General features: G+C 41.7%; 1 protein-coding gene across 1 annotated transcript; it reads left to right on the top strand.

The window, feature by feature from the left end:
* The first annotated feature begins 4,625 nt into the window (after positions 1 to 4,625).
* Positions 4,626 to 7,588, top strand: LOC139631041 (PAK4-inhibitor inka2-like). Its single transcript, XM_071494983.1, has 3 exons — positions 4,626 to 4,765; positions 4,881 to 4,914; positions 6,460 to 7,588. Exons 2-3 carry the CDS (start codon positions 4,897 to 4,899, stop codon positions 7,447 to 7,449), a joined length of 1,008 nt encoding a protein of 335 aa, XP_071351084.1. The 5' UTR covers positions 4,626 to 4,765; positions 4,881 to 4,896; the 3' UTR covers positions 7,450 to 7,588.
* Positions 7,589 to 15,100: the final 7,512 nt, after the last annotated feature.

The raw sequence follows: 15,100 nt of genomic DNA, 5'->3' as shown, positions 1-15,100 counted from the left end.
CTCTTGCATGTTATTTTTCCTCTCTGTTTTGTTGTTTTGTATTGGTACATTGTTGTGACACAGGAGAATTATATTGCAAGCATAAAATACAGTTGGGATTTGGAATAATCATTATTTTCCAAAAAACTGGATTACTCTGCTGAAAAGGAGCCTGACAGCTTTGGACCAGTGATGTGAGAGAATAGATGTTGTAACAGTGGCTCTTTCAACCATGGAAGCTAGAGAGTGAGCAGATTTCACTGGAGTAGATTATTTCAGTCATCACATCCATCCAACAAACTGATGTAATATTTAGGTTGCAATAAAAAAAAAGTAATACTCTTGGATGTCAGTGGCACATGGTTTAGTGGCTATTCTCACACACAGGTAAGGTACAGTGTAACATGCTCCTCCTCTCAAATTCTCCTGGGTGAAGCTTTTCTATTAAATCATCGCTCATTGGTAGTTTGATCAACCTAAAACTACACAGGAACATTTGCACCATCTATATTCACTGTAGGTTCGAGCACTACACTCAGTACATTTGACCAGTGAGAAACAAGCACAGTTGGACTTAAGCCATCAGAAATTGCTGAAATGTTTCTTTTGCTAAATCAGTGTTATGCCCACAGCACACATGAGTCAACCTAAACCGCAACTTCTCCCTGAAGACTTGTTTTTAGACAAGCTGAGGGCCCCATCTAGTGGACACTTGGAGCATAAATTACTCAGTCAGCCTCACTCAGCTCAGTTAATTTCAACACTGACTCTAAGACACAATGCCACACAATCCTACAGGATGGAAGCAACAACTGATTTTCACAAAACAGCTTTGTGACAAAGTGGTGTCAGAAGGGGGATCGCAACCGATTTTCTATTGCTGCCGTGAAGTCTGTTGAATGAAATGCTGCTGTCAGTGAGGCTGACGGAAAGGCAGACACTTAAGTTAGTGCAGCTGTTTACTGGGCTCTTGCCCACCTAGTGGTCGGGTACAAAGAGAGAAGGAAACCATCAGTAAATTAGACATGCCTCAGCTCCAGTGTTGTACTTCATCAGTCTTAGGTCGGCTGCAGGAGCTTGTTAAGTAGGTGAGAGGCTGTTCGTGGTTTAATGCACATCACACAGAGAAGCGGGTTAATTAATGATGCCTGTATTAGTCTGCAAGTCATAAAATGCACCAGCCCTCCCCCAGACTCATCCAGCCAGTCTTCTCCAGATGCTCCCCAGAATAGTAAAACTCATACTGAGACAGAGTATGAGCCATTGTGGGTGACCTTCATAGAACTGCAAAGGCAGACTGGCAGCATTATATACTTTTTATGCATCTATACAGCGTAAAGGTTGTCAGTGCAGACTAGGTCCGAGGACAATAGGATGTAAATGATCACTGGAGCCTGGAGGTTCTGCAAGCAAAAATACAGCTGTGTTGAACACAAAGTCACTCATGAAAAAGTGACCAGGTGACATGTCATGTTACCAGCCAGTTGAAGTAAAGTTCTGCACTGTGGTGGTTCATCTATGTCCTCATTCACCTGTTCACCCGTATCCACTGTTACCACACTAAATAATCCAACCGTCTCAAATAGAAATCTCATGTTACCTACAGTTTGCTCCAACACTTTATCACTTACCTTTTTTTTCTGTGATTCAAATCAAATAAGTAAATTTAGTGATCACCCCTGTTGTAATGTCATTACCCATCTCTGATCATGCCCTGTCTCTGCTTTGCTGTCTATCTTTAAATAAAGCAAAAGTATCAAATGAATAAATGAAAATACAAAAGGTGTGAGACACGGACTAAGCCCCGACATGAATAAATGAGTGTAGGCACATGATGTTGCAGTTTTTTTGTCTACTTCATGAATATAATGTAGAAGAAAACAGTATAATATTAGAGTGAAAAGAACATGGATGAAAAACAGGGAGCTCCACACATAATCAATATACTTGCTGAGTCTTTAATAGAAACTGATAGGATTCTGCTATTACACCCCATATACATATTTGTCATATGAATCTATAAAGGGATAAATACAACTTGCTCACTTGTGACATCCAGTTTTGAGCAGATGGGGTCTTACTGCTACAGCAAGAACATGAGACAGTTCTCTGTTAAAAATAAAATCCTGAGGAGACTCGTGTCCATCAGTTTTGTTTTTTATAGTGAAACCTTACCAGCTGACAACCAGTGGTAGTTTTAGTTATTCTTAATTGTACAAGATCATTAAAATCACTGATGCTTCCTTGGCTAATTATAATAATAACAGGTCACAGAAACTGAAGACGTCATAGAAATAACTCAAAATTGTACATAACTTCATTGAAACTAACTCCATAGACCTGTCAGCAGTTCTTTCTCTAGAGGGCACTGCAGCTCTACGTCTGAAGACTCCACCGGTCCCACTCTTTCTTCCAGTTGCTCAGAGGCCCAAAACATCTGGTTTACCCCACAACAATAAGATCTTAGTTTCTGTTTACCCAACAGTGAAAGAAGATGTTCTCTTATGTTCCCTTGAGTTCAATGTGGCAAAACCATCAAAGCAACAGCTTTCAAAGCGTTCTGTGCGCACTGAAGGTTTGATGTTTCTGATTAAATTTTGGCTTAAAATAACTGGGAATGCACTGAAGCTATGAATCGTGGCTAAGATCAGTGTCTGTGAGACTCGGTGACTCATCCAAACAAAGAATTTGCTGTTTCAAAACTACATCCTGACATTATTGAACACAACAGAACGGGGTAAACAGACGGGATGAAACAACTTAACTGATGCCAAAGTGTGTTTTGTGCCTCAGACTTGCACTCAGCCTTAATAACCATCACCACTGCAGTATTTATAACTGTGATGTCCAGAGAAAACTGATAAAATATCCCCATCATGATAAAATCAAGTACTGTGAAGAAGGAGAGTAAACATTTCATCAATGACCTTAATGGACATGGACCGTGCTCACAAACTGGTACAATGATTAAATCCATTAGGCATTTGGAAAAGCAGAGATGCTCGGGATAAGGGTCAGCCTGAGCAGAAAATTGAAATAATCACAACTCCATTAGCAGCCCTGTGTAATTACTTAATGCATAGTGTAGAGTGCATGGGCTGGTGGATGTTAGAGTGGAGGGCTTTAGGAGGCACCATCCTTAATGTTTTTTTTTTTAGAAACATGATGTTGGTGCAAGTGAAAGCCTGGAGTACTGCAGACTGCACACTGCCAAATTACTATTTTCATTCTCTAATGTTAGTGTGTACTGTAGCTTAAACTGTATATTGAAGCTTTTTGTGAAAATATGTGCAAGGATTATACAGAGAACTCAACAGGTATTTAAGTGCTCAAAAGAGTCAAATGTGAGGTGTTTATAGGCGCAGGACTATGAGAATTTAAATATGATTAAGTTGATCGTATTACCATCATGTCAAAGGTCTGTATTTCACGTGCTTGCTGTGCTCACATCACAGCTGTGTTACTGGGTCATGTTGGTTAAGCAGGTTAGAACATGCCACAAGTACCCCTATGTTAATGTTGAACTTGCTGTGGAGATACATCTGCACTTGAACAGTGGGCTATCAGATCTGGATTACTCCCCAGCAGTAATGAGCATATGAACAATCCCGCTAGCCCATCAGATTAGCATGAACATCCACTCACTGAATGGCGTGAATGGAAAGTGGAGGGCTCCACGACTGTCAGGGCTACAGGCTCAATGCCCAATTAGAGTGCAGATTACTACATTTACATTGAGGCATTTTGTTCACACTCTTATTCAGTGATTCACAAATGAGCAAACAGTGGGACAAGAGGAGGACTACAGGGAGGGGAGCAGAGGTTTGGAAGGGCTACTGAATAAGAGACATATCTTGCCTGCATTTTCACAAAGCCAGCATGACAAGAGATGAGGCAAATAGCGGATTAATTGATTAGTTGATCAATAGAAATGTAATCATCAACTGTTTTAATAATGTGCAAAAATGCCAAAAATTCACTGATTCCAGTCTCAAATGTGAATACTTATTTTTCTACTTGAGTAAAGTGAATGTGCTTTGGTTTGGTCACCAAACTGCAAATTAATCAATAATGAAAACAATCATTAGTTACAGCCCTGCATCATGTATTAAAACATTAAATTGTGGATGTAGGAACACAGATGCAAAGACTGGATCTTCAAGGGAGAAAGCAAACTCATGAAACTGTTGATATTAAAATTGTGGGGTTTTCACCCAATTTAACAAAAGGCATGAAGCGAAATAAACCAGAGGTCAAATATTTCATGAGACTCAAGAACTGGCCATATGTCCAGAGCCTCCAGCGAAATTAAACCCAGTCCAAATATCACTGTCAGAGAGGAAGAGCACATCCACAGCAGAGGTTTGATCCAGACAGTCATTTAATTTCCCCTTCTTCTACACAAACAGCTAAAGCACCTTTTTTTTATCCTGTGCTGGTCAAAGACAGACTGTATATAAAAAAAAAGGGTCTAAAATCATGGTTAGGGTTAGGGTTTCTCTGCATGTCTTGCAGCTGCACACAGAGCTGCTGCTGCTGCTGCTGCTGCTGCTGGGTTTGCAAATGAGCCCTGTGAGCCTCCTGCGCTCTGATTGGCTCCTCCAGACTCAGGTCGCTGCGAGTGGCTGCTGAGCGCGGAGCCGTGAAGGGAGGCGAACATATGAGGGCTGAGATCGTCCCTCAGCACATCTGCCCGTGTAGACTGCTGCCCGAGACACATCTGATCAGGCATTTTCTCCTTCATGGGCCAAAACATTTCCTTTGGACGGAAGCGCTCGTTTCAGAAGTGAGTGTTGGCTTTGTATTTTACATTTAGCTTTGTATGTTGCCGTGATTTCTTACGTTGCGTTGCCCTGTTTTAAAACTAGTGTATAATTCTTGGTTGTTTTTTTTTTCTGCAGGAACTGAATTTTACAGATGAGAAGAAAAGAAATGGTGAGTTCGTTTTCTCTCTAAAATGTTAGCTCTGTGTTTCAGACCGTGGTTATTTTACTATTTTTTACGCACAAAGCGAAGGGTACACGCTGACCTGTGTTTGGGTTGATCTGAGCGGAAGAGTAGTGCGGCGGCCCTCCAACATTTGGAGGCAACAGATGCCAATGCGGCACTGCAGCAGAAGGCTGAACCGCCAGTGATGCTCGGATGCCTTTGTACAGTGACCAGTTTACAGCAGTAATAATGACAGTTGATTCTTTTCATACATTTATGCAGCAGATGGATATGTATTAAGCAGGCATGCACTGATTATAAACATATAAGCATTATATATATTTTTTTAAAATATATATGAATCACATTTCCTGCTTTGTTCATGTCCATATGCCTCTTGGGTACTTTCTCAAGTTCTTGCAACATCTAGCAGAGTTATGAGGAGAACAAAATGGGGGCAGAAGGTCCCTCAGCAGGGTCAAATACTCTACTGGACAGTGTGGAGAGGTCATACAGGTTCAAAGGGGAGTGCAGTGGCGTCAGGGGAGGAAAGAAGTGTGCTGTTATGCTGGCTTGTGCTGGACGTGGCTATATATCTCACCTCTTTGTTTTGCAATAGCAGCATCACACTCAGCTGGAGGATTTTTGCACCGTCTGAAGTCAGTTTTGTTCTCAGCTCCGTTAAAGTGATTGAAATGAAGCAAACAAACCCATATAGAAAAGCTTACGTTCTCCGAAAGTACATGGGATATGTTAATAATGTCATTGTCCATGTTTACAAAGAATATGTGAATATGTATAATAGCAAGAATATTTCTCCTCTTTCTTTTTTTTTTGCTGCTTCCTTTCTACTCTTAAACTCCCTCACACACACTGTCACATGATCCTTATGCCCTGTTTAAGTTTGAGCGTGAGCCACCGTCTCTCACTGGCTGATCCTGACCAATCAGCACAGTGAGTCAGAGAGGAAACAGGAGTATTATATTCCTTAGTATGTCACTGGTGAATTTCATAGGCAAGCGAGCTGCACCCTTAAAGAGGCAGGACCCCGGTAACTAAATCATGATCCACGAGACCCCAGTTTCTCCTTGATACACTGCAGATGTTTTTACTTTGGCGCAGAGTTGTCTCACTATGTAGATAAATAGTTGAGGTTAGGCAGTAGTGCAGATCTCTGTAATAACAACAGTCTGGGTGTTCGGATGAATCACTTCTGAGTCAATGAAAATAGGGCGTTCACTCAAGCTGTTGGTGTGGTCAAGTAGATTAACGGACAGATAAATTTGCATTGTGCTGAAATCTATTGACAAACCTTTGAACAGCAGGTTGGCTTGCCTGTAAGATTACAATAAGAGAAAAGGTGTTTGAAGCTCACTGCGAGCAAGCCTGAGCGTGCCCACGGAGCACTCTGCATTCAGTCAACTCTGTTTTTATCTCAGCCATTCAGCAACAGTTCATTTGACAGGCTTTGAATATTCCTGTCACCTGCGTTTGCTCACTGTTTCTCCTAACGTGTGTGAATTACTGACTCTTGCTCTTTTGTCTCCTCAGCTTTGCTTACGTGACTCAAGCGACTGCTTACGGGAGCACATGCAGTATATGATGAGGTCACTGCAAGACCTGAAACAACTGCGGAAGACCTGCCCCGCAGCCAGGCGCCCCCTTGCTCCCATCAGCACCCAACTCCCAGAGTTAGCACGCCACTCTGCAGTAGCACGTGCATGTCAGCAGCGAGCACTGCAAAGAGAACAGCGCACACGCCTGCGGATATCTGATGCCAGCACAGCCAGTACCTACGACTCTGCCTGCTGCCTGGCGAGTCCTCTGGAGGAGGAGGTGGAGGATGACGACTCAGGCAGTCAGCTGGGCCTGAGCCTCAGACTGGGCTCTCCCTGCAGTCAGAAGAGTCTGGACTTTGATTCAGGCTACTCTGAGGCTTCATGGCAGGATGAAGCAGTGGTTCTCAGGAGGACGAGGAATGTGCGGGTGTCCTCCTCAGCCTGCCTCCGTACAAACAGAGCACTGAGTGGACGCGTCCGACCTAAATCCACCTCTGACGCCTGTCTAGAGACGTGGACATCATTTGAGGTCAGCGACCCAGAGGACTGGACAAACTCTTTATTGACCAGGGGGCGCAACCGTCAACCTCTGGTCCTGGGAGACAACAGCTTCGCAGACCTCATACAAAACTGGATGGACTTGCCAGATTGCCCTGAGCCCACTGACCTGAAGCCAAGCTCAAGACATCGACTGGGAAGAGGTTTCCTTGTCAACATGAGAAGGAAACTGGCTGGGTTTTCTAAGAGTGTAGAGGACAGAGTGAAGATGAGACCCGCAGACTCTGCTCATGCTAACAGAACAGCAAATGCTCCAAAACGTCTGTCCTGCCCAGTTGTGGCATCACAGCCCAAAGTCCCCTTTTTCCACCAGTCACATTCTTGCATTAATGAGCTGGACACAGACTTTTACCACTTTGCTGCACTCATGAAGTCAGGCAGCCGACAGCCCATTATCTGCAAAGACATCATTGGCTACATCTGACACATCAGTTTCCATGTAAAGCCATGTAGAGACAGATGAACAATCCTCAGAGTCACTTTATTTTTATATCCCTTTTTTCACTTTTATATGCTGTGATTAAGCTATTTGAAATAAAAATGTTCTCATAATTTAAACTCTACGTACTCTTATTTATATTTCTCATGTCTTGCATGTGACACAGGTTGATATAATTTTGCCTTCTCAGAAGACATTTGACCACATTTCCTTCTATTTGATTGAAGCCTCCGCCATGGTCATCTGAGTTTCATTACAGCTCATTACAGTGAGACAGTGACTCCTCACTGCCGGATTAGTTAAAGGAGGCTTTTACTGTCTCTGCAGAAAGCAATGAATGTGGGTTCATTTGTTTTCATTAGAAATGTAATACTCTGAGCATACATGATGGAGCTTGAAGATGCATGGCTTAGTGTAATTGGTTTATAATCAGAAAGATAAATTGAAATCACAGTAATATCTCAGATGTGCAGACTTGTCGTCTTTCCAGGACTAATAAGGGCATTTGAGGTGGTAAAGTCCATTTTAGAGCACATTTTGGAGCACACTTCTTAGATACCAAAGGACTGAGTGTTCTCAAAAAAGTGCTGCTCTTACTCAACAAAAAGTTGAATCCTTTGGAGAGGCTTTAAACAGGACAACGAAGCTATTTACAGGCCAGAAACAGAGGCTGTATCAACACAAGGCGTTGTGTGCCTTATGAGGTAATTCCCCATGTGTCCGTGCAGAGAGAGGTGAAGAGAGGCAAAGCAGCTGGTTGCAGATGGAGCACAAGTTTACTCTCCCCTTTGCTTTATGAAGCATAGCACCCCACTAAGAGGCCCTTGCCTCATTTAACCTACTGTCGACTGGCCTCACAGGTGGTACCAGCTCATCCACGCACATCAGTTAATGGTACTATTAGTTCTGGGCTTACTGGAGAGTAAAAACACACTGATACAAAGGAGTGACATATGCACCAAGATAAGGTAATGATCACTTCACCTTTGCCTTTACATATTCGCTTTGTTCATCAATTAAGAGGAGAAATAGCACCAGGCATAGTAAAGATAAAGCTTTTTCCCAAGGCGGGATTTCCCATGCACCCTGCTGCAGCCACTCTCACCAATCATGTCTGATATCGAGGACATGGGAGGCTAGAGAAGAGAGATGGTTCTTACTGGGTGCCGTTTGTCTTAGCCTGTTTATCTAGGTCTCATAGAGGTATGTCACCATGGCACACTGCTATGCACACTGGTTCCCAGAGGTTTGCAGCTGGATAAGTGCATCAATACATCACCTTCCCCAGCTGACTGAGGATCATCTGAGAGACGAGGGGAGAAGGAAGAGGAAGCAATGGATCCAATACATTATTCAAACTTATCTTGACAGCACTTAGTTTCCAGATCATCGTCCACTATTCTGCATGTGTGTGTGCAAGCAGGAGAATCTTTTATATACTTAACTATGGAGTGTAGTAAAGCATCATCATCTCAAGCATCAATATTAGTGGAAAATGAATTTCTCACTTCTGTAAACTAATGGTTACTGTAATACATATTACCAATCTAAGTTGACAAAACTATATTCAGCTGTAACAGACAAAAGAAAATGCAATCCAAAAAGCAGTGTTGAAAAAGTGAATGCAACCATGAACTTGTTGTTGTTGAAGTGGGTGTTCAGATAATCCTCATCATGTTGTATTTCACTGAAGAGGCTAGAACTTGTTGCATTATTTCCAGAGAAGAGAGAATTTATTACAAAACATCAGGTTAGATATGATCCTGTGGGATCATATCTAACCTGATGTGAAATGCAAGAAGTTTCCTGGCAAATAACAGATCAGTTCACGTTCAACTTGTTGAACTATAAAGCTTTTAGGAAACAGCTGCAAAGGAACAGAAGCCAGGAGTCATTAAATGACTAAACAGCAACAAAATGCAGTTTGTCCTGAGGTAATACTGTATTTTGCCCAGAGATAATAATGTCCGTCTATGGTATTAATGGCAGCTCCAAACATGATAATCTGCTGACTCCAGGAATTAAACATTTCTCCAGTCCATGTCGCAAAAACATTGACACGTGTGACATAAATGAAAATGTAACTAGCTTCTCTTGCCAACATGAATATGCTGGCAAACTTGTCTTTAGACTGTACCTATACCTTTGTCTAGAGACCACTGTGCACTTGTTAAATTTTGAAGCAGTTTACTTTCTTGCTCTCTTGTGGTTGTGGTGGAGGCAGCCCATGGTTGCTCAGTTTATCTAACTAGTCATTATATAAGTCTCCATATCTGACCACGTGTACTGTCTTTTATCACTTCCACATCACATGACACTATTTCATAACATTTAAACTCCAAGTTTGATCAGATCTTCCTGGTCCACTTCCTTGAAGATGGCAATCTCTGAAAACCTTCTGATAACTTTGTCCAACCTACAGGTAATTTCATCAGTTTTACTTTTTCTTTCTTCTCCACACCTGCTCTACTCACCAGCATGACAAAAGGATAAAAATGGTCTGTGCTTCAGAGCTGACCTCTGCTGTCCACCAGAATTTTACCTGACAAACATCCTTATTTGTCAGCAGTGTGGACAGGACCTGTGCATGATGGTTTACCTCTGGTTCATTGAGATGCCTTATATCTAAAGTCCAAATATACCTTAATGTTAAAACTGAGTTATTATTGTTTCAATTAGGCAGCAATCACGGCTGCATTATTCTGTGCGTCTGTCAGCTTTGCTACTTTAATGTACCTCAAAGTGTCTTTAGAGGGATGTTGTTAACTAGGCGCGGAGATACGGCTGCTCCGGGAGGATTGCTCAGCCTGTCCACCAGGACAGGATACTTTTAAAAAGACTTACTTTTAGAACTATAAACTATAAATGATGGCTGCCACCCACAGTCTACTTGTACTGAGTTAGACTCTCTTAGTACCAGTTACCATAAACAGTACCTGTGAATCTGGCACACAAGATGATCTAAAGCAGATCTGATGAGGCATAGCAACCTTACAGGGTGGCCAACTCTAACACAGTGGACACACAACAAATCTCCTGTTAATTAAAAGTGTTGCCGAGGGTTTTATTTCTAGTCCTGGATAGTCCTGGTTGCCACTGTGAGCGTGAACTCATGTTCACTAATCCCCCACTCCCATCACCCATGTCGTAATTATCCCCTCAGTAAACAGAAGCAGAAGATGGGTCTTGTGTTTCAGTTTGGGAAAGTCCTCTTCACTGTGATTCTTGTGTGTTGAAGCTCTAATTAGAGCTTCTATCTGTGAATCTATGCAGTAACTGTCATAGGAAGCCTTATTCAGGATTATTGAACTGTGCACTCCGTGAGGGACCTTAAATCTGTCTTGCCTGACAGATTTCAGATGTAATATGAGTAGGCTTTGAATGATCCTTCCCAGATCACTGCAGTATCTTGTGGATGCAGATGTTTGTGCTGTTATTCTAATCCAATTTTTAATTTAGGGCTACTAGATGTCACATAATTACTGAACTGCTCCATGAGGATTTACTTGATGTTTTTCCTCTCATTTCACTGGACTCATGGACATCATAGTCCTTCACTGCATTCATATGAATGAATATGATCTAGGAACAAGCTCTTGGGTAAAATATTGGAACTGAGCTACTGTGTAAATGGGTTAATGAGTTCAATCGCTCTCTTAGAAGACTGAAAGTGGGAGAAAATGGTCAGAAGTGGATCAATGACAAGTGAGCTGTGTAGTTTCCTCCCAATTAATCACGCACAGCCAGTGTTAATTTCACCTTCTGCACTTGTCTTGGGTTTGTTGCAAGACCTTTTGTTTTTTTCTTCGCATTATGTTGAGAAGAAGGGAACCACTGTTTTGTTTTTACATTAAAGGGCTGCTGACTGACCACATAGATCTGCAGCTGACTGAAGTTAGAGCTAAATGACATCATTTGGCCATTTTGCTGGAAGCAAGCTGGCGTCATGAAATGCCTCCAGAGAAAGTGTGGGGAGGGGGGAATCATGACACCTGCATATTGAGATATTGGTCGATGGATGACAAAATGAATGTTAATTATTTACTCTGGGTGAATTTGAGTTCACTGATTCACTGTGTTGTTTGCGTCAGAGCTTCAAGGTTCCATGTTTCAAAGAAACCAGAAGTGAAACATCATATTCGGAGGTGCCCTTGAGGCAATGGGAGAGAAATTGTGTAATGATATTTGGGAGAGGCTTTTTTTCTGACTAAATGTCTATGGAGCTGTGTTGAGTTTGAAACAGTTAAAGTTAAAAGCAGCATTTGGCTTCCAGATCTGTCACAGAACCAGACAGCAGTTAAAGCCTGTCTGCTGCACATCACAGATAGAGATCACTTTATGTTGTCTTTACTGAAGCAGGACTCCTCTTACAACTGCTGAGACATATACACACACATTCAGACACACACATGTAGGCTATTCCTATTACCTATCAACTAGTAGAGACTGGAGCAGGAAGTGAAGTGTGGGGGTTGTTTAGCCTGCAGCCTGACAAAGCATGAATGTGATTAATGTCCTTTTTTGTTTTCTTTGTTTCTTTTTTTGGCTATAACATGGCTAGTTAAATAAAACCAGAAAGAACATTTCATATCAGACCTTCACTTGTCTCCTGATACAGAGATTCTGCTCTCAGTCACCACAAAAACCTCCCCCATTAAACCTGGCCAGGATTAAAAAGTAATTTCCGGAGTCATTAATTCACAAGTGTTCCTATTCTGATACTTATATATCCCAGTAATTTAGAAACATCTGCCAGTAGACCCCCGCAGTAGAATTTCCTGACTTAAAATAGTTGAGTATCACTGAAATTATTGCTGGTTATTATTATTATTATTAGTTGTTCTTGATAATTTGGACCTTTCAAGACTAATAATAATAAAAATCTATCATTTTTTGAAGCCCTTCAGAAAGTAAAATTTCCTTTTAAAACATCAGAATATCCTTCTCTTTGCTGTGACCAGATATGCTTTGAACAGGGGATCATCACACAAACTTTATTTAGAAACCACACAGCTGCTTTCGCCTTCTGCTTACTATAAACCGGAACAGGGGGTCCGTGGGAATCATAACAGATGAGATGACATGATGGCGAAATATCCCAGAAGACTTTGCCTTGGTTCTCATGGCCAAACAGGGCCTCTTAGGTCAGATCCTACTTCCTCTGTTCAGTACAACACACAGCTTTACAAGCAAACCCAGAATCCCATAGAATAAATAAAACTGCCTCATTAGAGGCTAAAATTTCAGAATGTTTTGTGCTAATGTAATGAATTGGTATTTCAGTGCTTTATCAATATTGGCTCCATTTTTCTAAATGTTCCTATATGAGAAAAAAAAAGGTTTTGTCCACATTAAACCTTTGCTCATACTTTTATTGTTACAAGAAAAAAGCAGAGCGCGAGTGTAGAGAACATCATATTGGCTTTCTGCAAAAGCAGCACAACTTTTGCACTGATTTGGTTTTCCTCTCTGCAGAAAATCAATAATAATTACAGGTTTAATAATGATAATATAGCATTTCTTGCTTTTGTTACCAAGTCACCATTTGCATGATAGTATTAGTGTTTCCGTAAGTGTTTTCCTCCAGTGAAGGTATTTCTCAATTTCTGTAATATTAGAAATAGAAATCTTCTGCTGTGCTGCAGATTTTTAAGCTTGAATAAACAACCAGCATTTCTGGAATGTAGTGCTATTCTCTGCCATCTATGCTTAGTCTGTATTTGCTGTACTTCAGGACGTGCCTGAGCCTGTGTCGCTTCATGTCCCACTTCACCCACATTTGGCTCAGTGAAACAACCACAGGCCTCTGCAGAGCCTGCAGCTCGCTGCCAACGTGACGTCTCCACACTGTGCCTTGGAAAAACAGAGAGAACACAGCAGTAAAGAGAACGGAAAAAACATTAGCTTCTCTGGAGACAATCAATGGTTTTTCTATTTTTTGCAGAGCCTCATTTTTCAGCAGTCCCATAAAACAGCAATTTCCTTCTCTTTGTCTAAAAAAAGACAGAACCCACAAGATCCACTTGGAAGAGGCAACTGTTTGAGACAATGCAACAGAGACTTTTCTTTGAAGATAAAGTTTAATCTTCATGGAGCTTTCTGCCATTCTGTCACAACTACAGCAAAGAAAGCTTGCCAAATAAAGCCTGTGTAAGACACCAAAGCCACATATGGTGACAAACTCTCCGCATAATACTTTCGCTGTTTGAGGATGCAAGTGTGAGAGTGTATTTGGTCAGTCAGAGTCCTTTCACAACCACATGGCCCAGTGTGTGTTTATAGTCACAGTGGAAAGGCATCACCTTTAACAGCCTGATTAAGTCAAACACACACTTTCACTGCCAAACACAAATATTCACACTCGCATATACGCAAACACTGCCACATAGTTTACCTTGATACAATAGACACAGAAGGATACATACAATAAACCAGAGTCTCCACTGAGGAACTTGACTGAACCCAGAAACCAAAAAGCAGATGCTGTATTTTTAATGAAAAAAAATTCATTGTGTCTCCACAACTGTTCTCACACTATTTTGAATGGATCCAATCCAGACTTTTTTTAGCAAAACATTAGTTAAACCCTGGCATGTGATGTATGGCGCTATATACAGAAATGAATGAAAACACACACGTGCATATGCTTGTGCAATATGCCCAGTGTCCTTTGATAATATAGCATAATGGAGCCTTTTTACCCAGAGTGCCCTGCATGTGACCTTCTATAAAACTGCATCACATGAGTGATAGAAAGTTGCCCTTTTTTGCCCTCATTTCTGCTCTATCTCTCTTCTTTCAGACAGCATCTCATGTGACTGACATTTCAAAGCATGGGAAAAGCAAGGTAACCTCTTTCTTGCCCAAATTTTGCAGACACAGGAAGCATCATAGACTTGAGCAGTGTGGGAGAGCGGGCTTTGCCAAACTCAAAGTGTGGAGAGATAAGATGAGGTGGAAAGAAGAGACATAAATCCTGCTCTATGAGGAGGAGAGGGAAGTGAAGGGGCAAACACTGATGAAGAATAAAATACCAGAGGGGAGAAGTACTTTGCAGAGGAGACTATAGTGAAAAGGCTCCGTTAAAAATGTGAGAAACTGTGCGGTGTCTGGGTGGGAAATTAGTAATCAGTAATCAGAATTCAAGCCTGCAAGCTGCCCAATCACACAATTGGTCATTATGATGGGCAGGAAACTAAGGGTCAGAAGAGTGACCTTGATAAGTTGCCTTCCTGTGGTGCTCCACAGCATGGTCATGGCACTAACTGTCCCTCCACAGCTCCTGACAGAAATCTCTTGCTAGATGTTCACACAATAGAGTCCTTCTCCAGTCCAAGATGGCCACACTGGAGACAGACAGAAAGCAGACATTGTGTAGTCTCAAAGATCTCTCAGTCTCCCACTTCCCTCAAGTCTTTTTTTTGTCTGACATTCTCACTTCCTGTTGCCCCCCCCCCCCCCCCCCCCCCCCCCCCCCCAAACTCATCTTCTCTGTCTTCTAATGTCATCTCAATTCACTGCAATAAAAACGATGAACCATTTGCATTTTCAACTGTGTCTCCCACAGAATAGACCCCTGCAGGTATTTGTTATTTAAGATGTGCTATTTGTTTGCACAGACTTTGCTTTACTGCGC

The sequence above is a fragment of the Trachinotus anak genome, unplaced genomic scaffold (assembly GCF_046630095.1).
Source record: "Trachinotus anak isolate AG129_WGS33_773 ecotype Australia unplaced genomic scaffold, CSIRO_AGI_Tana_v1 ptg000013l, whole genome shotgun sequence".
Taxonomy (NCBI): domain Eukaryota; kingdom Metazoa; phylum Chordata; class Actinopteri; order Carangiformes; family Carangidae; genus Trachinotus; species Trachinotus anak.
Note: the sequence above shows the minus strand (reverse complement) of the source record. Positions and strands in the feature narration are given on the sequence as shown.